We start from the raw sequence: 25,818 nt of genomic DNA, 5'->3' as shown, positions 1-25,818 counted from the left end.
ATCTGCCTTTGGTATATAAATAAAACCCAGAATGGGGATTTTGTTTTTTAGATCAGATTTGATTAAAAAAGATCTCAGTGAGTCTGGAAAAGGAATTTTATTAGATATTACATTTCATCATCTTTCACTTGCAGATGAATTCTCTCCCATCTTCCCCCCATACAGTATTTGTAACAACAAATCATTTGATTTACAATACAATAAAATTAATTTTTATCATAAATTAATTTTAATTTATTTCTGTATGTTGTTTTGATGTCCAACATTTATTTTTACAGATCTTTTAAGTTTTGCCTTATGCATCCTCATTTCCATGTTCAGTAACAGGCAATCCATGGGGAAGTTTAAATATGATGGTTCTTTTCTTGATTGAAAATAATACATTTTATTATTTCCCTATTATTATATAACTAAAGTGAAATGGGTCAGTTTAGGAATTCAAGGAATGAATTGATCTTATGAAATGGTTGGCATTATCCCCTTTCCATTACTTAGGTAATAATCAGACAACAGTAATTCTAAAATTTATTTATCCAATTATTAGAGTGTTACATATCTGTGTGTCTCTTGTGTGACAGTGTATGGATAAAGCAATCATAATAAACATATATAACATGCAATCTCTTTAAAATGCATATAACATTAAAGGTTGACTCAGCCTTCCATCCTTCTGAGGTAGGTAAAATGAGGACCCAGATTGTTGGGGGCAATAAGCTGACTTTGTAATAATGTCGCTTGGGGGTGTGTGTGTGAAAGCCCTAATAAGCAGGCATATACATAGAATGAAGGCTATTGCTAAGCACATTGATTTGTGCTTAGAGTGTAAGCCGCCCTGAGTCTTCGGAGAAGGGCGGGATATAAATGGGATTAAAAAATAACTCCTTCTTTGTTGCAGTATCCATCTTATAGAACATTCTCCCTTCCTTCTGGATATTAGGTTGGTTCCACCCCTTTTGATGTTCTCTCTTTCTTTCTCTCTCTCCCCACTCAATGTTTGTATATATGTTTAGTTTTGAATATCTCTATTTCTATTGCTGACTTTTCTATTTTTCAATGTGTGTATATACACACACACTGTAAAATACACACACACACACACACACACACACACACACTGTACAATACAAGTCATCCAGAGTCCCAGAGATGGGAGGCTATATATATTTGATTAATAAATAAATACAATATATTTGTAGTAGTTGCAGTGGTTCACCTCCTTCCTCAATGGTCAGTCCCAGTCTGTGTTGACAAGAGGAAGGAAATTACATCTACTCACATGGGGTACCTCAGTATTTAATGCTTTCACCACCACCACCACTTTTTAACTTCTACATAGATCTGCTGGGTGACATTAATTCAGATTTCAGTATTATTAATAATCAATTGTGCATTTCAATCTTGGGCTGTATAAGTGAAGTTGGAGGCCTGAATAGGAAGAAACACTTCAGCTAAGAGATTGAGTTGTATGTCTGATTGGAGCCTCTGGGTTGAGGATGTTTTCATCTTTGGAGTGGGATGGACTAGTGTGCAACTTGGGGGTCCTACTGGACTCATACCTATTGCATGAAGAGCAGATGATAGCTGTGATCAGGAGGGTCTTTATGCAGTTTCACCTTGTCAGTTGTGCCCTTTCCTCAACAAGGAGGCTCTTCAGATGATTACTTATCTGCTACTCACCTCACGTGAACTATGACAATACATTCTACATGGGACTGCTCTTGAATACCCTCTATAGATGAATAGCAGTATAGGTGGTACTTGCTCAATAGTAGTAACTGTGAGAGGGATCTCAGAGTCCTAGTGGACAATCATTTAAATATGAGCCAGCAGTGTGTTGCAGCTGTCAAAAAGCCAACACAGTGCCAGGCTGCATTAACAGAGGGACAGAATCAAGATCACATGAAGTGTTAGTACCACTTGTAAGGCCACAATTGGAATATTACATCCAGTTTTGGTCACCATGATATAAAAAGATGTTGAAACTCTAGAAAGAGTACAGAGAAGAGTAACAAAGATGATTAGGGGACTGGAGGCTAAAACATATAAGGAACGGCTACTGGAATTGGGTATGTCTAGTTTAATGAAGAGAAGGACTAGGGATGACATGATAGCAGTGTTCCAATATCTCAGGGGCTGCCACAAAGAAGAGGGAGTCAAGCTATTCTCCAAAGCACCTGAAGGCAGGACAAGAAGCAATGGATGGAAACTAATCAAGGAGAGAAGCAACCTAGAACTAAGGAGAAATTTCCTGACAGAGAGCAATTAATCAGTGGAACCACCTGCCTCCAGAAGTTGTGAATGCTCTGGAACACCGGAAGTTTTTAAGAAGAGATTGGACAACAATTGTCTGAAATGGTATAGGGTTTCCTGCATGAGCAGGAAGACCCCCAAGGTCCCTTCCAATAATTATTGTTATTGTTATTATTTAGCTACAGTTGGTTTAAAAAGCAAGAATGCATGTAATAACAGAAACTCCTCACTATGCTCATGAGTCATTGCTACTGCACAAGCTGCATTAGTTATTGGTTGGCTTCTGGCTGCAGTTCAAGATGCTGATTAAAACCTATAAAGTCTTTAATGGCATAAAACCTAGTTATTTGTAGGATAGTCTGTTTCCTGTTATTCCTGTTTCCTATTATTCCATATGGTATGCTTGGTGCATTCCGTGTTCCTTCTGCAAAAATTGTGATCTTGTGCACCTGAGGAAGTGTGCCTTCTCTCTCATGGCCTTTTGTTCTCTAACACAACATCCTAGCAGAGATACATGTGGTTCTCATTCTCTAGGTGTTCCAGAAGTCTCTTAAATTCCCAGGTCTGGGGTTGAGGGTCTACGTGGAGCCCAGTTGTTCCTTTGAAAGTTACTGGTTCAATTTTGTCTGGATAATCATGTCTATTAAATTATGCATTTTAAATATTGTAAGTTGCCCATTTTAGCAGACTTTGGATACAAGTTAAACTCTATTATATCAAATATAATTCAGATGAGGCAGTTATATTTATGCTAGTTTTATCTTAATTTTGTTATATTCATGCTGATTTCTCTTATTGGTGTAATGAAACATTAAGGAAATTACAGAAATTTCCATTTGCATAATGATATCATTGCACAAATAAATGATGCTTTAAAATGAAGTTTCATTGTATTGTATTATTACATGATCGTATAGAGAAATGTAATACTTATTACTTGACACTGAATTATTCTAACTTCTAATATTAGCTAGTCCAGTCTTGATAGTCAAATTATTTTCCATTGTCATGGCCACCAGTTCCAATAAATTTCAAAAAGAAGGAATTCAGTGATTATTTCTAACTTTAGTAATAGTGTTATTGTATTTATTTACTGTATCAATATGCAATGATGTAAACTTTAGCATAATTTTAAACATAATAATCTACAACTTTAAAATTAAGAAAATTCAAAATTCATAGTGAAACTGATGAGTTTTAGCTAATTATTTTGGCTAATTTTTAAATCTTGTATTTACTTCATATATATATATATATATACTACTGTTCATCTAAGGAGGTTAAAGGGATATTTATGTTCCCCCATGCTCTGGTCTAAGTTCCCTCACTAGATAGATGATAGATAGATAAGTTAATGGGGAATAGTGCTTATTTTAATTCATCACACAGTCCTATCCCTGGAGTATATTGATCAAAAATTTTATGCACTGCTCATTAAGATTAAATGCATGTAATGAAGAAATATTTACTTACATGGCATCCTGTAGAAGAAGCGTGCTCCTGCACCATCATTTGTTTGCAAGAATTTACTGTCTAGAGACCAGTCAATATGAGTGATAAAACTAGAAGATTTGTTGCATTCTCCAGTTTTCTTATACCGCTGAGCAACTGCATAGATATCTACCTGACCATCATTAGAACCCACTGCAAGATAGCAGCCATCTGGTGAAAACTTCATTTCATGAATCACTTCTTTCCGATCTTTGATATGAACAACTTCTGTCATATCTCTGCAAAGAGTATTGAAAACATTATTAGCAGTGGGTGTGCAAATGAAAAATGGTAAGATGATAGTATGTGTATTATCTACACAGATTCTGTATTGCACAAACATGCTCTTGAAGGGCAATCCAATACAGATATAGTTAAGAAGTCCTATTAAGCTCAACAGAATTTGTTCTTCAAACGTATTGTATAGAATAGTAGCCTTGCAGCAAAATATTATGTCTATTCAGAAACAACCCACTAAATTCAACTGGTTTTCTTGTAAATGAATACAAGATTGGCAGCAGGAAATACACACACACACACACACACACACACAAAGGAATAAGTCACTTGAACACAATAGTGTTTCAAATTAATATCTAAAATTATATTTTCAAACTTTTACCCCCAATCTCAAAAAGAGACAGTACTGATTTTCTTTTGCATGCCACTCCCTTTGAATTTTACAGTTTTATGTTTTACAAATAACCCATCTTAATCTTTGGCATGCTGTTGCTTAGAATGAATATCTGCCATCATACATCAGAAAAATTATTTAGCTGGTAAATAAGATAATTACTTAACAGTAAAGTTAGAAGCTAAAAGACAATCCAAAATGTTCAAGAGGGATTGCTGTTCCAAATGAATTAGCAAGCATGGTTTCCTTCTATACTATATTACCTGTACAGAATTCTGCTGGATCAGAGCAATATATAAGCCTCACTATGTACAGTAATTAGTTTAGAAATAAAGAATATATCATTAAAGAGAAAAAGAAACTGGCCACTGTATCAGCAATGCCCAGTTATGCACTCTCTTAACAGAGATAACATATTTATTTTAACTTTGATCAAATCAGCCAACTTTATTTTCCTCTCTTCTACATTTAAAATCTCGATATTTACTCCCATCAAATAATGTTGTAGAGCCTGATTTCCTTTTATTTTTATTTTGTCCTTTCTCACATCTTTCAATGTTAACAAACCTTTTACAGAAATCCAATATAGGAAAATTATCCAGGTCTGTTATTTGTATATTTGTAGGAGAGAAAGATGCAGAGCTTGGGGGAGGAATCAAGAGGACTCAGCCTAGAATCATGTCCACAAATGTTCCCAACTATAACCCCCTTCCCCGAATTCCAATAGCTCTTGTCTGGGGCTAATCTAGTGATGAACATTAGGTGGCTAGATTCTTGTGAACAGATTTGAACAATAAATCTTAATTGGAACTTGAGGTATGGTCTTGATTCTTTGTGCCTGATAATATATTCCTTTTATTTTATATGTCCAATGTAATATCTTTTTCCATATCGTTCTTGTAGACTGTCTGTTTAAAGTCCACTTTAAAATCAGTTTTGATATTGTCCAGTGAAACTTGTTCCTCTTCTATAATGTTTTAAAACACAGTCTATTTATAGAAGTAGACACTTTGAAAATTAAATTCTGGCTGCATTGTTCAAAATTATCCTTTAATAGGATCAATGTTAAGGAGAGAAGTGAGTGCCGTTGTGAAGTCTGACCACAGCAGAGACAAGCGACAGACGCTTTGAGAGGCGATCGGCTTGGAAAAGGAAGGATGAGCAAAGTGCACCAGCCAGAGTTGAAGAAGTTATGGACAAGGAGCTATCATTAAAACTAAATGGAGGTCGGCATGTTCAAGGGATATTGATTTTGAGTCATTCATGAATTTGGTGATAGACGAGTGTGTGGAAATGGCACCTGTCAGACAACAGAACAACATAGGGATGGTGGTAATATGAGGAAACAGCATCATTATGCTAGAAGCCCTGGAACGAGTATAAAAAATGAAGTACTGGCTCTTACTACTGTGTGGGCAATTTTTATTATTGTTGGTTCTATAGGATCATTCCATGTTTACATTTTTTAAAAAATAAATTCTTAAAAGTTGGTTAAAAAAATAGGACCAATGTTAAAATAATTTGCTTCATTTTATAATTGTTTAGCTTGAGCATTCTTCTCTTTTAATTATAATCTTTAATTCTCTCTAATCTCCAATTTTTAAAGTCTTATCTTACATTTTTTAAAAAGAATTTAAATCAAAAGCATTTTCCTATGGGAAGGATTCTTTTTTTTAAGTTCTTAAACTTACCGTTAAAACTTCACTAAGGATTGGGAAAAAAAACATCCAGTGCTATAAAAGTTGTTGATCTAAAGATTCCTAATAGTTGAAAAGCAATTAATAAGCAATTTCCAAAGTGATTAGAAAAGGAAGTATGCAAATCCAGAGTCCTTTCAAAGTTCTTGACTGAGCAAGTTACAGTAGCTATTCCCCAGAATGCTAAACCCACTGCAGACCGATGTCTTTTTGGTCTCCTTGTAAAGAGCAGCTGTCTGGATTACTTGTGGGAGATCTCAAGTTCTCTCTTTGTCTGGAGAAGAATTATGAACCAGCTGGTTTACCTGCTGTCTCTTCATTTCCCCACAGTCATTGGCTCCACTTTTTACAGAGTTCTCTTCAGTCTGCCATTTCTTCCCCAGAAATCCAAAGCAGCCCAATTCAGATGGGAAAAAGATATCCTTTTTCTCTTTTTCTTAAGAATATAGTTTTTAGAAAAATAAATTTGCTAAAACAGTTCCTTATACTGCCAGAATTGAAATGTAGTTTAGGTACCACTAACAAATCAGATCTGGTCACAGAAAACCATGATTTAATAAGCTAGAATTAAAGCATCTAAGCTAGGGATGCAAAAAGATATATAAAGGTATAAAGATTAGGTTTACTCACCATGTTAGCTGGTTTTGTTCTAATTTAAAATTAAGTTATAATTTAGAAAAATTGCATTGGTTTACTATAAACTCTAAGTGATGAATACTGTATACAGATCACAATGGCTAGATTTATATATTGTGCTAGACCCAGGTAATTTGTTTTAGAGAACTTATCCTCAAGCTTTCAAAATATGTTTTATCAGACTATTGTGTCTTACTCAGGCCAACATGTACAAGAATTCTCAAAAATTGCATTAATACATTTCAGATTTGGTCTGAATTATTTTTTAAGGCAAGAGTCAAGCCCACCTTACTCTCAGAACAATAAAAGAGCCATCTTTCATTCCCAGAGCCAGCTGAGATCCATCAGGATTGAAAGATACACTCCGCACAGCTTCTTCCATATTGCATCGGGCAATCAAAGCATGATCAGCAAGACTCCATAAGCTTCACAAGAAAGAAAAGATAAAGAAGTCTGTTTATCACTACAATGTGGCATTTATGTATTGTTTTTCTGGCCAGAGAGACATTACTCCAAACTTTATGTGCATCTCTCCCATTCTGTTTTCTGCTTATCTGGCTCACAGAACAGATTAGAGTAAAAAGGGACAGGGTGGTTTGTAGTTCAATATGTGAATGGAATGAAATATCATCTCATTACCATGTGATTCGATTTTTCAATATTTTTATTGATAACTGGAATGAAGAGGTACAGGGGATGTTTATCAGATTTGAAAATGGCACTAAACAGTACCGGTATCTTAACTATTAATCACATTAATTATTCTATTTGTATTTATTTGTTGATTTATATCCCACCTATGTTCAGGAGCTCAAGGCAACATATAGAATGCTACCTCCAATTTTACTCACAACAGCAATTATGTGAGGTAGGTTTGGGGAAAGAGAGGGGGGAGAAGGGAGGGAGGGAGAGAGGGAGAGAGAGAAAGAAAGATTCAAAGTCAATCAATGAATTTTCCTATCTAAGGGAGACTGGTTGTATCTCCTTGATGCCATTCCTTTAATTGCCAAATTACATTGCCTGTCTGTTTCATTAAAAACCATTTTAATCCTAGTCCAAGAAAGTTGGAAAGGCTACTTTCTTTGGGATCATTTTTCACTCTATTGAACAGAAATTAAGATTTTTTTTATATTAACCATTTTTGGAAAGAAAATCATATATGGTTGATGCAATTTCAATTCAGACACCCGCGCCTTGTATTTCTTTACTGAACATTTATAATGATGAATCCACTTCTCACAAAAAAAGTATTTAGTAATCTCACTTAGACAAGAAAGGATGCTAGAAATTTTACTGTACTGATGTTTCAGGATGCTTAAAACTCAAGTGTAGCTCTGAGAAAAATTATTAGAACTAAAATAATTTTCACAGCTATCTCACATATTTTAACACTACTTGGTGTATTGCTGGGTTTTCATTTAGCTAACAAATTTATTGCACTTTAAGTACCGATTCTTTGGCTATAAACTGGAATATAAATGCTGGAATAAATAATATATAAATAAAAAACATAAATAAAACATTTAGTTGATTATTTTGTTCTGCAAATTAATTGATCACCAGCATTATGATCTTAAAGGGATGCGGTGGCTCACTGGGTTAGGACGCTGAGCTTGTCAATCAGAAGGTCGGCAGTTTGGCAGATTGAATCCCGAGTGCCGCGTAACAGAGTGAGCGCCTGTTACTTGTCCCAGCTTCTGCCAACCTAGCAGTTTGAAAGCACGTAAAAATGCAAGTAGAAAAATAGGGACCACTACGGTGGGAAGGTAACAGCGTTCCGTGCGCCTTTGGCGTCTAGTCATGCCGGCCACATGACCACGGAGACGTCCTCAGACAAGCGCTGGCTCTTCGGCTTTGAAACGGAGATGAGCACCGGCCTCTAGAGTCGAAACGACTAGCATGCATGTGCGGGGGAACCTTTACCTTTACCTTATTATGATCTTCAAAGTCATGAGGATTTCCCAACAGAGCTGTGGTGAAACATTAGGGATAAACGCTGTTGCCTTACCGCACAGATCGATCATCACTGCCAGTAACAACTAATGGCTTTTTGGGATGGACTGCCAGAGCCCAGAGCTCGCCTTCACAGTGACCTTGCATGATGAGCATTGGCTTGTCTCTTTCTCTCACAATAATTTCAAATATTTCACTGTCTTGTGTTCCTGCTAGAAGTCGATCTGCTTTCCAACACACACTTCGAATAGATAAACCTGAAAAAGGATAGAATAATCTTTGTATATTAATGAATAATTATCTGTAGTGGACACAATCCAGCTTAAGCATTGTGAAGCCCTATTATTTTTCAGTAGAAGATTTAAACATGTCTGTAATTTGTCTTCTTTGGAATGCAATAGGAAACAAAAGGCTTCACTTTAGCAGAACCATGTCTTTAGCAAATTCTTACTCAATAATTGGTAAGTACTTCACAAGGAATTTAAAAATCACATAAAAAGATATTAAGCAAAAATAATAAGACTAAATGGATGGACTCAGCGAGATTTGTTTGCCTATTGGTAGAGATTGGAAAGAACAGTGGGTCCATCCATATGGGCAGACAATCATGGGATAGCAGACACTCAATTCTAAGCACTCTTCAGAGAGAAACAGCCAGCAGATGTGAACTCTAGAATGGCATTTTAATCATAATACTTCACTCTATAGTTTTTCAGGGAGTTGATATCAGGGCAGCCAGATATGCAGCAGTATCTGCAGAGGACTGCCAAAATCTGCAAGAAGGTAGACATAACACATTATATCTTTCAAAGATCCTGGAGCACTGGGGGCTTCCGATTTGCGTGCACGGCGCTTGTGGACATGCAGGAAGAGCTCTCTCCCTGCCGTCCAATCTTTCTTCCTTGGAGGACCCTGAAAAGGGTCGAAAGTCGCCCTGGAGGGGCGACCACTGCGAGGAGGCCCTCCTTGTGATTGCGGAAGGGCGGAAGCCCTCCGCTTGAATCTGGAGCAGCTCTTTTGGCCCAAAGAAGAAGAGATCGGTCATCAAGATGGCCGATCATTAAGCTGTTCCCTGCTGAAAGCCCAAAGCACCATCTAGCACAATGAAACAATCTGGAGGACCTGGATGAGACCTTACGTTTCTTATTCCCCTAACTACCTTCCTGTGGGACTTTTCCAAAAATTTCCTAACCCTATTTTTAGAGACCAGTGACTGCATACTTGGGGAATAAATTTTAAAGCCTTAAAGCCTTAAAAGAAATCAAATGGCTAAGCAAAGAAATTAAGCAATCTTATTTGTACTTATTAAAAAGCTTCTATTTTTGTGGGGACCTACCACCATATTTCCTGCTTAAGCTATGAATTAAGGGGGGGGGGAATGAATTGAACAAAAGATTTCTATTAATTTGGAAAATGACTTTACATCTTATTCTATATGCTATTGGTGACATCTTGTGGTGAAACTTGGTATAGCAAGTAAACCTTTTTTATTGTGAGAGCTGACTGAATAACAGAGCTGTCCTTGATATTATCTTCAAAGATAAGAATTGGGAACACCTGGCACTGAAAACAATCTTTAGGAATACTGGAAGTGGTCAATCATTGACTCTTATTAAAATAGCCTCCATGAAAGACTGTAAACTGTAAACAACAACGAAATGCAAGAATATATCCCACCACTTAACTACAAACTGATACTTGATACAATCTTGGCAATGACTGAGCAAATCCAAGCCAAACTGCAAGATAAATCTGACAGCTTAAAGCTACCAAATCAAACTTTGACCTTAAATGATGAATTGACAATCCAAAAACAAACAGAAGAAGTGGAAACTAACACTAAAATAGGAGACTTTAAAGAACAACAAATACAATTTACAGAGAACTTTGAAGCCCAAACCTCAACCTCAACTATAAAACCTACAACTCAAAAAACAATAGTACCCAAAGAAAGCAACATTAAGAGGGAAGATATTAAAGGCCTTCAAATACAGTAAGTTGAGGACCCAGCCAATCAAATAATAACCATAACATCAGTTACTACTTTTAACCTAAGCCAGATGGAATCGGAAGAAGAAAAAGACCAGACTGAACTAATGACAATTACATTACACCAAACATCAAAAACTGAGCTATTAAAGCAACACTTCAATGATTACAAAGGGGACACTTTCTTTGCAAAACTGATATTTGGATGGTCTCCCTGGATTCAAACAATGTGTGTAGGAAGAAAGGGAGACACATCTGAGAATCTAAAGGCACCAATATGGAAGCCTGATTGGCACAAAAAGAAGGCGAGAGTTAGATTTAAAAAATTAGACTTGTCTCTTTCTTGGGATTTGTAAGAATAGAGCTTAACAAATTTCTTTTAATGGGCTAAGGGGAATCCTTAAAAAATATAAACTGATTTTATATTTAGGTTTTAGATTGTTAAGGGAAAACAAAATTAAGCTATTAGAACATAACTCTGAACTATATTATGGAATATGGAATGATATAATAAAAGACATTATTTTAATAATTGATGAACTATTAAGATGACATATAGAATATATTTGTTGTAATGATATAGATATAAATTGACTTTATATTTAACTCTTAGGTGTTTAGGGGAAAGGAAAGTTGGCTATTAGAATTGATTTATATTATATAATTTGGAAGGATATAACAAAAGATATTTTTCTAATAATTGGTGAATTGTTAAGATGACAAATAGAATTTACTTGTAAAAATAAGAATGTATTGAAATGAATAATGTAAGTTCTCTAGACAGGATAATTACTTTTTATTGAAATAGGGAAATGTGGGTTACCCGAAAATTAAGTTTTTTGTTTTTTGTTTTCTATATCATAGGCTATTCCAGGATATTCTATTGCAATTAGGTAAAACTTAAAAACAGGATATGGATATGTATAAGTGAAAATATATTGAAAATTCTTCTAATTGATTATGGCACAATTAGAAATGCATTAATTCAATTAATTTGATTATGTCATAACTAAGGGAATCAGAGAGGGAATCTTTGTTGATGCAACTTGAGCAATTTACAAATAATTTGTTATTTGCAATTGTTTACTTTTGTACCCAACCACCGTATTGCTTCACAAATATCTGAATGTAAAATTAAAAAATTAATAAAACTTGTAGAAAAAAAGATCCTGGAGCACTGGGGAACTACCAAAGAACTGGAAAAGAGCTGATGTAGTTCCCATCTTCAAAAAAGGGGAAAAAATAGATCCAGGAAACTACAGACCTATCAGCCTGATCTCAATACCTGGGAAGATTCTGGAAAAGATAATCAAGCAACGAATCAGCGAACACCTAGAGGCAAAGTCATAACCAAAAGCCAACATAGGTTTGTCAAAAACAGATTATGCCAGACAAATCTTATTGCATTCTTTGACCAGGTGACCAAATTAGTGGACCAGGAATGATGTGGATATAATTTACTTGGACTTCAACAAGGCATTTGATAAAGTAGACCACAACCTACTACTTGATAAAATGTGGGTTAGACAGCATCACCACCAGATAGATTTGTAGCTGGCTGACCGGCCATGCAGAAAAATAGCTGGCTGACAGGCCGTACTCAGTGTGTGGTCCTCAATGGAACTGCATCTACATGGAGGGTAGTGTGCAGTCGGGTGCCCCAGGGCTCTGTTCTAGGCCCAGTGTTTTTCAACATCTTTATCAATGAATTGGATGAGGGGATAGAGAGGGAATTCCTCAAATTTACAGATGACCCCAGGTTGGCAGGAATAGCCAACACTCCAAAAGATAGGTTTAAGATACAGAATTTGACAGACTTGAACATTGGGTGCTATCTAACAAAATGAAATTCAATGATGAAAAAAATAAGGTTCTAGATTTAGGCAAGAAAAACCAAATGGTACCTTGCTCGATAATAGTAACTGTGAGAGGGATCTTGGAGTCCTAGTGGGCAATCATTTAAATATGAGCAAGCAGTGTGCTGCAGTTGCTTAAAAAGCCAACACAGTGTTAGGCTGCATTAAAGAGGGATAGAATCAAGATCATGTGAAATGTTAATAACACTTTATAATGCCTTGGTAAGGCCACACTTGGAATACTGCATCCAGTATGTAAAAAAGATGTTAATACTCTAGAAAGAGTACAGAGAAGAGTAACAAAGATGATTAGGGGACTGGAGGCTAAACAATATAAGGAACGGTTGCTGGAATTGGTTATGTCTAGTTTAATGAAGAGAAGGATTAGGGGTGACATGATAGCAGTGTTCCAATATCTCAGGGGTTGCCACAAAGAAGAGAGAGTCAAGCTATTCTCCAAAGCACCTGAAGGCTGGACAAGAAGCAATGGATGGAAACTAAACAAAGAAAGAAGCAACCTAGAACTAAGGAGAAATTTCCTGACAGTTAGAACAATTGATCAGTGGAACAACCTGCCTCCAGAAATTGTGAATGCTCCAACACTGGAAATTTTAAAGAAGAGATTGGACAACCATTTGTCTAAAATGGTATAGGGTTTCTTGCCTGAGCAGACGGTTGGACTAGAAGACCTCACTTCCAACTCTATTATTGTTATTGTTATTAACATTGCAAAATGTTATTAACATTGCAAAAAGCCAACACAGTGCTAGGCTGCATTAACAGAGGTATAGAATCAAGATCATGTGAAGTACTAATACCACTTTACAATGCCTTGGTAAGGCCACACCTAGAATACTGCATCCAGTTTTGGTCACCACGATGTAAAAAAGATGTCGAGACTCTAGAAAGAGTACAGAGAAGAGCAACAAAGATGATTGGGGGACTGGAGGCTAAAACATATAGGGAACGGTTGCTGGAATTCTGTATGTGTAGCTTAATGAAGAGAAGGGTGAGGGGTGACATGATAGCAGTGTTCCAATATCTCAGGGGCTGCCACAAAGAAGAGGGAGTTGAGCTATTCTCCAAAGCACCCGAAAGCAGGACAAGAAGCAACTGATGGAAACTAGTCAAGGAGAGAAGCAACCTAGAACTAAGAAGAAACTTCCTGAGTTAGAACAACTAACCAGTGGAACAACCTGCCTCCAGAAGTGGTGAATGCTCCAACACTGGAAGTTTTTAAGAAGAGACTGGCCAGCCATTTGTCTGAAATGGTATAGGGCTTCCTGCCTGAGCAGTGGGTTGGACTAGATGACTTCCAAGGTCCCTTTCAACTTATTATTATTATTATTATTATTATTATTATTATTATTATTATTATTATTGTTATTGTTGTTGTTGTTGTTGTTGTTTGTTGTTGTTGTTATTATTATTATTATTATTATTATTATTATTATTATTATTATTATTATTATTATTATTATTATTCCTATTACCTTGCAAGTGACCCACTATCTTGCAAAACTTTGACATTCACCATGGATACTGTTGTTCCACTCTTTCCTCTTTGGAGCATGGGTTTTTATGAAAGTTGGTAGCAGGAATAATATGATAGTAAACAATCTTTCCACCTCATGTCCTCTTGAACTATTTGTTCAAGGTAATCATTACTCATGACATGCTAACTCAAGTTCATTCTTGCTTGTTTATATGGTATATATGCATGTACCATGTTATCCTATACTTTTAAAGTCAGTAATAGGGAGATTTTGATAATTACCTTTTAAATGTAATAAATTCATTGACTGCTGATACAGTTACACATTTTCTAACACCAATGAGGTAGCCAGAAAACTGTCCAACATAACCCATCAAATTTGTTTTTTAACATCAGACATCTACAAAACAAAGAAAGAAGACTTGAAGGGCTATCAGACATTACCCAGAAGGACATAATAGATAGTCTAATCAAACTGACATAGACAATACCTAGTGCTAATTTTCTGATTCAATATGATTTGCCTATTCGTTTTGTAGACGTCTGATGTTAAAAAACAAACTTGATGGATTATATTGGACTTTGGGGAAAGAATCTTATTCTGTTTGGATGGCAGAATTTATTATTTGGATATAAAACATCCCAGATTTAAAGGATCAGGTAGCAACCAATGGAAAAGCCTTGAACCTGGAAATTGGTTGTTAGTCAGAGTAGATGATACAGGTCTACTCTGAGCTGTAGCAGTTTTCTGGCTACCTCATTCGTGTTAGAAAATGTGTAACTGTTTCAGCAGTCAATGATTTTATTACATTTAAAATGTAATAATATGCAGTTGTCTATAGCTTTTCATAACATTTTTTCAATCTTCAGTTTCTATAGCAGCAAATACTTATTTATACATAGACAACATTTTTATTCCTGAAGAAGAATTATAGCTGATTATCTCTATGTAATAATGAAGCAGGTGCTCATTTCTGTATCTTGGTTACAGTATTAATAACTATGTTAACAGTGCATATGGACAAATACTACAGAAGTGTTAATTCTTATTGCTGGCAGGTTTGCAATCTGTTTCATTATATCAAGCTGCCTCCTAAAATATAAAAACAGATATGTAGACATACAAAATAGGCAAAACCCTCTCAATTTTAATATATTTTACTAAAACTATGAATTTTTGTATTACACGGAGAATTAGTTAATAAGTTCATAAGTTAATAAGTTCTAAGATCAAATTCTAATAAAGCCTTCTCAGAAAAAGTCAGAAGAAAGATAAAAAATACACACCTTGAAGCAATCCAAAAGTGTAACTATCAATATTTTGGTTCTCATAGTTGTAAATTGCTTCCAGAATGGTCACAAGAGTAATAGGAGTCGGTTTCTTAACTTAGGCCTGAAGACAATGTTTCTGTTCCATGGACTGAGAACCAAGTGCATATATATGAACAGATACATGTGTGTGCATGGGTATGTATGAACACATACACATAACCTGTACCATGTAAGAATATGTGAACATGTGTGAAAGATAGAGTACATAAGACCTATTCAAATTATGCTACAAAACCAACAGATTATGTTCTGGAAAATATCTGCCAATGCAGATAAGTTTCCTCCTTTAAATTTCTGGGAGTCTACCTCTGTGAAGATCGGACCTGGAAAGTTAATACAACCCAGGTGGCCAGAAAGACCCAACAGAGACTTCACTTTTTCAGGGTCTTGCAGAAGAACAGAGTAGAACAACGGCTAATGACCCTCTTTTATCGGTCTACTATAGAGAGAGTCCTCTTGTACTGTATTGTGGTTTGGTATGCTGGTCTGACAGCCGCAGATAGGAAAGCATTACAGAGGGTGGTGAGCACAGCACAAGACATTGTGAGCTGTCCCCTGACACTACTGGATAACATCGCCAGGGCTCGCTGCCTTGGAAGAGTGAGGAAAATTCTCAGGGATGACTCACACCCTGGACGGTATCTCTTTACTCTCCTACCATTGGATAGGAGATATAGGAGTATAGCCAGCCATACCAACAGGCTGAAGAACAGCTTTTATCCATGGGCTGTTAGGCTTTTGAATGGGAGATAATTTTATAAACTTTATGCATGATTGACTTGCGAGGCCGGTGTGTTGTGCAATTAGCTCACATGGTGTAATAAGATGGATGGTTTGTGTTACTGTGAGTTGGGGGTGGGGGCACGAAGGGAGGCACAGCCAATCTCAATGTATACATGGTTGTACTTTGACAATAAAGGTTCATTCATTCATTCATGCAGCATATGAAAAAATTCCAGAATGAAGATTTCTAAGACTCAAGAGTTGATTCTGATTATACAAAGTAGTTCTCAGATCAGGGACAATTCCCCTATAAACTGAAGGGGGCAGTGGTAATCAAGTGGGAAAGTGTAGAAGGCATGAGAAAACCATCCTGGAGGTGGCCAAGCTTTGCTGAAGTTATAGAGATGGAGGAGATCTGCAAAATTTTACAGCCATAATAAAGATTGAGGTACTTTGCATAGTGGTGATCTGCCTTGAATTTTTGAGTTATGAACTATAAAAATATTGAAAATGAAGAATAATAGTTATAATTCCACATGTTACCTTTAAAAGAGATAAAATATGTTGGCTATTTTCTATCACTGTTTTGTAAAAAAATTAATATTTCTTAAATAGAATATTTTAACATTGCTATATGTTATTGTTTCTGTGCTCTAGGAAATGTATTATTTAAAATAATAAAGTGATGGGGAATTGGGTAAGAATATTATAAATAAATGAATAAAAATCTGCCTTCATTGATATTTCTGCACATCACTTATAAATAACATGGTTTCCTTTAGTTATATTACTAACAATCTAGGTTGTATGTGCATATCATGTGAGTTATACACCAATATATTATTAATATGCTACAGTGGGTGATATGCTAGATCTAGCTCATGTCAACATGCAAAAGCCAAATGTTAAATTTTCTGGAGTTTTACAAGAAGCTTGAGACTAGACTACCTAGCATGCCAAACAATTGTTTGGTAGCTCATGGTGCAGTACAGTGACAGCAATGGAGCTGGCAGAGCTGGTTGATACACATTTATCAACACACCATTGGTGACTGGACATACTGGACAATTACATTACATTTTAGGCACTAGATGGCAGGCCCATACTTAGATACAGACAACCACCTAATCTGAAACAGATATTTACAAGCAACAAGATGCAACAGGAGAATCATGCTAACATATGCAATAAATCTAGATGTCTCCTTTGCTCCTACCTTTATACCAACAGTACCATCATAGGCGCCAACTACTTCACATAAAGGCTCTTTTGCATGCTTTTCCTCTAAAGTAATATATACCATCATCTGCCTGCAATATCCCTCTGGATTCTACATTGGACAAATGGAATAAATTTTGCACAATAAATTGACATAAAGTTGACATTAGGACTCAAAAAAAAGTAATATGGGAGCATTGCAACTTTCCAGGGCTCTTTATTATGAGTACCCATTTTGGTGAAACAAACAGATTTTGTCAGCACAATGAAGTGAGAAGTTGCTATGTTCATATAGAGTTCAGAGAAGATCTAATAAAGAAGATCTCAGGAAACAGAATGGGTTTTCAATACATTACAATTGTTACTTGATAATCTTGTCATCTATCCCACTCATCTGGACAAAACCTTATTTTCTCCTGCTTTCCCTCAATTTAAATACAACACTGATTTAGCCATTGATGAAGTGAGCTGTAGCTCATAAAAGCTTATGCATTTTAATAATATTTGTTAGTCCGAAAAAGTGCTACCAAAATTCAGAAAACAATATGTGGTCTAGCAGTAGAAAATTAGGAATGTGGCTTATACAATTTATGTGTATGTATACAAAATGTATATGTGTAGACAACTATACTTATAATCCAAAGAATATGCAGGGTTGGAACAGATGAATTCAAAAGTTGGGAGGTGGAGGTTTCCTCTTTCCCACTTATTTCCCTTTTTTGATACAAAAAGAACCCAAAGAGTTCTAGTACAATATACCCCACAAATATAATCCTGTTTAATTAGCCAGTTTGAATAAATGGTTTACAGGTTATGTATCTCCATGTTTCTTTGAATGTCTATGCTTTTTTAGCATCTTTTATATACAGACGTAGCAATAAAAATGGCATTGATTTAATAAATCTCTCATAAGAATATCTTTTTGAAATAAACTTCCACTATCTCCACTATTCCGCTAATAGGAATCCATTTTGCCCTTTGGAAGATGTGCTATTGTACAGACACATTAGGTGTTATTGACATTTATAAATAAATGATGAAAATATAATCTGCTTAGCCTTCTGAAGGAAAAAGGAGGTCTTTCTATATAACATGTCAATTTTCTCTCACTCTTCTGACCATGTCAAAGTATATATAACATGAAATGGTTGCAGAATCTATATCTCATAACAAATACATGCTGTGACTAAATTTTGATCAAGATACTGAACATTAGACACTACCCAATAGATAATCAAATATATGTCCCAATAAAGCACATGGGTGAATGTTAGAGAAGTACATACATACGTTAGTCTTTGTTGTATGGAGCAAGCACAGTAGATTCCAGGGCTTTTCAATCAGTGGTATGGGTACCACCTGTGGTACATTGGCACCTGGCAGGTGGTACGCGACCATTCTAGAAAAGTGGTAGCGGAAGAGGGGAATGAGCTGAACCGGTGGCAGCACTGCACAAGCATGAGCAAGAGATGGCTGAAACTGCAGGGCTGTCAGGGCTCAGCGGAAGCGCCAGGATCAACACTTCTTCGGGGCTGTCAGGGCTCAGTGGAAGCACCAGGATCAGCATCAGGCTCCAGATGGAAAGCAACACTGATCCTGGCGCTTCTGAGCCCAGAAGAACCGCCGATCAGCTGGAATGTTGCAGCATCTCCAGGGTCTTGTGATTTACATTCAGATGCTTGGCAACTGATTCATATTTATGACAGTCACAGTGTCCCAGGGTCATGTGAAGTGACCAAAACCTGCTGCAACCACCCAGCAGATGGGGGGAATAAAAACCAAACACACCCCCACCCCACCCACACTGCCAATCTTCAACATAAATGCTCACAACAATGAAAACCTCGGACTGGAGGAAGAGCGCCACAGCCGAGCAAGATGTCTTGCTCGTCTGTGGCTTGGGGGGCACTTTTTTCAGTGTCATTGTAACTTCGAACAGTCACTAGGTGAACTGTTGTAAGTTGAGGACTACCTGTACTTCATCACGTTTTTCCTTTTTTTTTTTAGTCATCAAGTTTTTGACACCTTGCTAGGCGACTGGTGGTACTTGGATGTTGCCATATCCTAAAAGTGGTACAATGGGTGAAAATGTTGAAAAGCCCTGCAGTAGATGACCACATATGCCTTAGTGCCTCCCCAGAATACTTGGCTTGTGGATGTATGATTTCTTTGGATTGTTCAGATCCAAACAGTTATTTCTGAAATGGAGCTGAAGACTATTGGCCTATGCCTGGCCATGCGGGTTTGGAAGATACTTTGTTAATTTTCCGGTCCCCACTTTGGGGATGTTGATGGCATCTTCTTTTCTCCCCGAATGGAGATGCCTGACTGGGATCCTGCTTAGGCCTGGGACGATTGTATTTCCTTGGCCTTCTTTACCTTTTGAAGTGTGAGACCTTCCCCATTTTGGAGAGTGAGCTGTGAGGCCTGGTGTTCCTTCTCTGCAGAGATCTAGGGAAAATGGGTTCAAAAAGGTGGCAGAGTTCCTTGTGGGGTAGGGTGGATTATTGAGTGGATTGAGTGTGTGGACTGAGTGAATGGTTAGATGATTGGTTACGTTGTACTATAGTCTGGGAGGAAGGAACAGTGGGTAACATTGGACTGGACTGGAGAGGGAAGCGCACAGGACAGGCAGGAACATTGAGATGGGTTGTTAGCAAAGGAAAATATGGCAGGAACTGGGGTGGGATGCACTTGAGGATGTTATCCTTATCTCCTATTTTTATCTAATCTATATATTTTTTTAAAAAAACAACTCTTCAATATTTCAGAATGATCCATTGTCTTGCTTTATATTAGTATCAAAGAATATATCCAAAATATTATTGAAAATAAAGAAAACATGGCTCTTCATTTAGCATTCTTCTTTCTACTAGCTTCCAATTAGAGTTTTTTAAAAAAATAAGAAATCCCCTTTTTTAGTCAGAAGGGGCAAAAAACTGAAGGACATTAATGGAAAGGTCTACAGCCATATTGATACCTATTGACTTTGGTTGAGGGCCTTCAAGACATATGGGAAAGAAACTCTTACAATCTTCTAATGCTCTTAAACACTAGCTGAGAGTGTATGCTTCAGATATTAATCTTAACTCATTTACTAGCAGTCCCCTCAAATACATGCCACTTACAACAAATAAGCTACGCTGCACCAACATTGTGCAGTAGCCTATTTCTTGCTCAGTGTTTCCTAGAAGCTTTAAAACATAAACATCTCTCTTACTACAGAACCCATTTGTATCCAAAATTTAACTACCGTATTTTCCGGCGTATAAGACCACTGGGCGTATAAGACGATCCCCCAACTTTTGAGATGATTTTCAAGATTTTTCGTCTTATACGCTGGAAAATCAGCGAGCCCGGGAAGGCACGCCCTCCCCTCTCACTGTGGAGGAAGCAAGGCAGGCTGGCGTCTGGAGGGAGCTGGCAGGGCAGTCCTGCGCACGCGCGTGCTCCCCGGCTCCTAAGGAGTCCTCGGGGAGCCATGGCAGGCACCTCACGCTCTTGAAGCAGCATCAGCGGAGCCGTCCGGCGTCAGGCGGGAGCCGGCAGGGCAGTCCTGCACACGCACGCACTCCCCGGCTGCTAAGGAGTGCTCCTTAGCAGCCGGGGAGTGCGCGCGTGTGCAGGACTGCCCTGCCGGCTCCCGCCCGACACTCTTCCCTCTTGAGGCAGCATCCCCAAGGACTCCTTAGGAGCCGGACGCCAGCCTGCCCTGCTTCCTCCACAGTGAGAGGGAAGGGCGTGCCTTCCAGGGCTCGCTGACTTGCAGCCAAGCCGGAGCCGAAAGGGGCTTTTCCTTCCACCCACCCTTTGGAATAGATGCAACAGCTCCCGGGGTCTGGCGTTTGCAAGGGGGAGGGGAAGGGCTGAGAGGCTCTTGGGGGTGGGAAGGGAGAGTCACGTTGGAGGGGGGACTGGACTAAGGAGGCTTGAAGTTGCTTTGCAAGAACGGAGGCGCTCGATTGATTTATGTACTACTTTCCGGCGTATAAGACGACTGGGCGTATAAGACGACCCCCCAACTTTTGAGATGATTTTCATGGGTTAAAAAGTCGTCTTGTACGCCGGAAAATACGGTATTCTTTTAACCATAATCAAACAAGTGTTAAGTCATGTAGTACTCCATCTGGTAAGTCAAATCATGTCTCTTGAGTCTGGCTCTTGCCTTCTTCTCTTGCCTAGCAGCTTTCCAAGTCAGTGTGTTCAGCTTGCTATATAATTTTTCCTGTAATTTTTATAGGTGATCTTAAGAATGGGAAAGACAAATTGAGTAAGGTGTTTTTGAGGGGGAGTTTTGCCCATTTATACTCGTAAAGAAGCTTCCACTTTTCTTCTCCCTCAATTTCTCTTTCCATTTTTTGTCTCCCAGACTCTAGTGGTTCGCCTGACAACTCTATTATTCATTTTGTCAAATCTTCTTTCTTGTCTTCAGGTTTTTTTGATGTTCTGAAAAATGAAATGTCTTTTCCGTTTCCAATATTATAGCAAAATCTTGTAAATTTTTCTTTGTCTGTGTTAAGTTGTGGTTTTCTTCATTTGTAGCCTTCATCTTTGAATCACTTTCCTCTAGTTTTTGTTCTATTATCTGATTTGTTTGTTCATTCTTTATCACCATTTTCTGAGAATTTTTTAATTGTGAGCTTAGGTCAAAAATGTGTTCATTTATATCATCAAAGTTATTTTTAATTTCATTATGATTTAAAGCCATTGTTGTTTGAATTAGTTGTAACATAGCATACATTTCTTCCTGAAAAATATTTGTCTTATTTTGAAGTATTTCTCCTGCAGATATCTGATATTCCAGACTGAGGATTTTAGAAAAGAATATTGCATGTGGTTTCTTACCACTTTTAGTTGTATATGCAACCTCCATTTTCATCAAACCAACCAGTCTTAAATTCCAAACACTATAGTCTTATATATCTTTTATCTTTATAAATAATCCAAAATGTTCAGTCATTTAAAAACAATCCAGTAATTTCCCCTCTAGGAGAATAGCCAAAAGGTCAAAGTTTTTCTCTCTACAGACTATTTTTAAACTTAAATATCACAGCTCAGTAAGTATTTATAATCCAAGAAGGTCAGCAGTTTTCATAAACAATTGTATTTCTCATTCTGCAATAGATAGCCCAGTGTGTTTTCTTTCTTCTATTTCCAGCTGTTCTCTGTTTGGCTAAGAGTCCTTGAGGATCAAAGGGATAAAAGTACTCTCTTTCTGGACGTCTTGCCAGTTTCTGAGGCAGGGCAGCTATAATTCTATACTCTCTTCCATCACTAGATGTCAGTGTCTGTTTATTTGCCTGCTTTTAATACGAAACAATTATTTTCTTGTAATTCCATCAATATTCTTTTAAGTAGAAAATCTTAACAATTTCCATAATTTTCAGTTTTATCCAAATTATAGCTTTACATTAATTAATTTCAATGTATTTCTGTCCCCCATAAAAATTAAATTGCCACTTCCTTCCATGGAAGAGTAGGATTATAGTCCCCTTCCTTTTCACTTTTGAAGGATTTTTTGCTTCTTGGGGATCTTTTCCAGGAAATCAGTTTCAAAACAAAGAAGACTGATAATCTCACCCAACTCCAACATGTTGTTCACAGTTGTTCTTAGTTGCAACTTTTGGACTTCGGATGCCAGTAGCTTGGGCTAGTCACTGGAGTGCAGCTAGCCCTTCTCCTGTTGGTTTGGAGGGCTTCCTCTGGATCAAACGGATCGATTGCCATCATTCTGCGATCATTGGGGTGTCCCTCCTTCTTCGCTGCCTTTCCGGGGTGACATTAGATCCATTTAGGGTCCCAAGGCAGGGCAAAACCAGCCATGGGGTGTGGAGCTCCACAATCCCTTGGCCACATCACTATGACGCAAAACCGGAAGTCCACATCCATACTAATATTAGTCTCGAGAAGTATGCCTTGTAAACCCAAATATGCATTTATGCTACTACCTCCCAATGCTACTGTAGCAATATTCAACAAACAAACTGCTATTGTAACATAATTGTAATTTAATAGCAAACTAGTATAATACTATAGCAAATGGACAAATTGAAATCCTCATTCACTCAGGCATAGTACACTCATTCAGCCATTCACCTAATAAAGACAAAATTCCACATTCACTCAGTCTACCTATCCCAGATGCTCAAGGAGACAAGCAGGAGGGAATATACTTACTCCAAGACTCAAGATTCAAAAGAGTGATGGAAGGAAGAAAATTGTTTGCTTTACCCAAAGGGTTCCCCTCAACTCCATCCTTGCTGGCAAAAGAGTCTTGAGACCAAAACAAAGTTGGACATTAAAGTGTTCCCTTTTGCCAGGAAATTGAATGATAGTATCAGGAAGTACTATGTAACACATAGTCAGAAGTTGTACCAAGGCAGGAAGAAGATGTGGCCTAAGGCCACTGTCAGGAGGGACAAGGTCCCTTCTATCACCAACCCTGTGATGTGCCCCTCTGTCAGCCAATGTCTCCAAGTATTGTAAACTGCACTTCAATGAACTCATTTCATCTACTCCAAACATGCATTGGTTCTGTTAATTCCTTATGATCATAGTAAACATTCTACAAGTATAAAAACATTTTTCTAGAATAACTATTTTATACCAAACAATTTACAAATAAAATATTTGTACAAATTAAGAGCAAAACCTTAATAAAAAATACTATTACCTTTATATCCTTGCTCAGTCTCCCTGAGATCAATTTTAGTTATTGGCTTGAAATCAATATCCCACAGTCGAATGCAGCCATCTCTCCCACCAGTTGCAAAACCTTCCTCACATCCATACATACTAAAAATTCCAGCCTGCACAATAAAACAATTGGGTTTAAATTTGTTTCATAGGATAATGCTGTTTGCAAAGTGTTAAAATGGACTGCTTGTCAAACAGAATTACATCACAATGTTTTTTCCTATGAGATTCCAAACATTTATATAATCAGATGATTTAGTCATTTCATCATACACAAACAAACAAAGCAAAACCAGCCTACCAGAAATATGTTTTTCCTTGCCAAGAGATATTAGGCAGCAAAACCAGATTAGGCATATAGTCATTTGTGCGCTACTGAATCATATTAAAATAATAGCACTGTGTGACAATTCTATAATTTGAGTTCATATCTACCACTCTAGCACACTTTTCTTGATCAGCCTATTTCTATGATGCATGCACTTCATATTTCTATTTGTCATTGCTAAGATCTAGGTCAGTTGCAACAGTTTTCATGACATATATACGTATACACACACCACACATACAGACATACCACCCCCCACCCCCTACCCCCACACAGAGAGAGAGAGACAGACACATCCTAATCTTGTGTAAAGGTAAAACAGACATTGGTTTAGATATTTAGATACAATTAACATAAAGATACAAGCATATTATAGAGTTTATCAATAGTGTATCTATATGTTGAACAAATTAAATGGATAAGCTTACAAGAACGATTAAAGCAGTTATGATGCTCCTTGCATAAATGACTGGCTGAATCCTAAACACAGTAAACTAACTGAAGAAAAAAAATAATTGCCAAGATAATCAAGGCAATATTGAATTCATTTCATCAGCATAGAAAAAGATTTATCATTGGAACAAGCAATAAATATTTGTTAATCATAAAGTTCTATTTTGATCATTTCCTATTACAAATGTTAGAATGCCAAATATGTACACCTCACTAAGAAATGCTCATGACACACTATGGGTAGTCCTCATTCAACACCATTGATTTAGTGACTCACTATTTCTTCACCACCTATGCCCTTCACAGCGACCCTGTAGTCATGTGAACACAATTCAGGCACATGGAAACTGGTTTACAGCTACAACGGTCACAGCATCCTGCAGTCAGAAGATCACCACTTATGACCTTCACAGTTGGCTTCAACAAGCAAAGTCAATTGGGAAGCCATACAAGATAGCAAATGGCAATCATGTGATTGTAGGATGCTACAACCATGTGGGATTCACCTAACAACAGTACTGGAGCTGCTGCAGCTGCCATTGTAAAGACACAGGATTTTCTACTTTATAACTGCATCACTTAGCAACAGAATTGCAGGACCGAATTACTGTAGTTAAGTGAGTTAAATAATTACTTGAATTCATGGCATTGCACCTTAAATAACGTAACCATGAAATTAATTGATTCAAGTATTGTTGCAGAGACATAGCTTATATGATAGACAGATTAGTGATAATGAGTATTGAGTTCCGTACTTATTCATGTTACCTGAGATATTTCTTATATTATGTTTTAATGAAACTCACAAGCTCAACTTCCTCCAAACAATAACACTAACTAAATCACATATCCTGGCATGCTTCACTAGAATTTGAGATTCCTTGCTATTGCCACATCATAGTACAAGACTATTTTTCTGTTCACAAAATTGTTATGGTAGAACATACTCTTAAATCAAATGAATTAAAATTTGATGAGTTATTTTTGTCCTTGCAAAATATTTTTATGTCTGCCAAGATGTTACTGAGAACAGCAAAATCAATAACAAAGAATTGCTTCTGCAAGTA

At 37.1% G+C, this 25,818-nt stretch overlaps 1 protein-coding gene and 1 pseudogene across 2 annotated transcripts in view; one reads left to right on the top strand and one right to left on the bottom strand.

Moving 5' to 3' along the window:
- Positions 1–25,818, bottom strand: part of EML6 (EMAP like 6) — a gene marked incomplete at its 5' end in the record, with an annotated part of 120,032 nt that overhangs the window by 74,880 nt on the left and 19,334 nt on the right. Inside the window, 4 exons of the mRNA XM_083359189.1 lie at positions 3,724–3,980; positions 6,996–7,133; positions 8,717–8,918; positions 23,948–24,083. Of these exons, the coding sequence (XP_083215315.1) occupies positions 3,724–3,980; positions 6,996–7,133; positions 8,717–8,918; positions 23,948–24,083 (733 nt within the window). The remainder of the gene's footprint in view (positions 1–3,723; positions 3,981–6,995; positions 7,134–8,716; positions 8,919–23,947; positions 24,084–25,818) is intronic.
- LOC310632239 (small nuclear ribonucleoprotein G-like) lies at positions 5,533–5,869 on the top strand (annotated as a pseudogene). Its single transcript has one exon. The product of its transcript is annotated as a small nuclear ribonucleoprotein G-like (transcript).

Source organism: Vipera ursinii (assembly GCF_947247035.1).
Source record: "Vipera ursinii genome assembly, chromosome: 1".
In the NCBI taxonomy this organism is placed as follows: Eukaryota; Metazoa; Chordata; class Lepidosauria; order Squamata; family Viperidae; genus Vipera; species Vipera ursinii.
The sequence above is the reverse complement of the archived record's forward strand: the minus strand, read 5'-3'. Positions and strand labels throughout refer to the sequence as shown.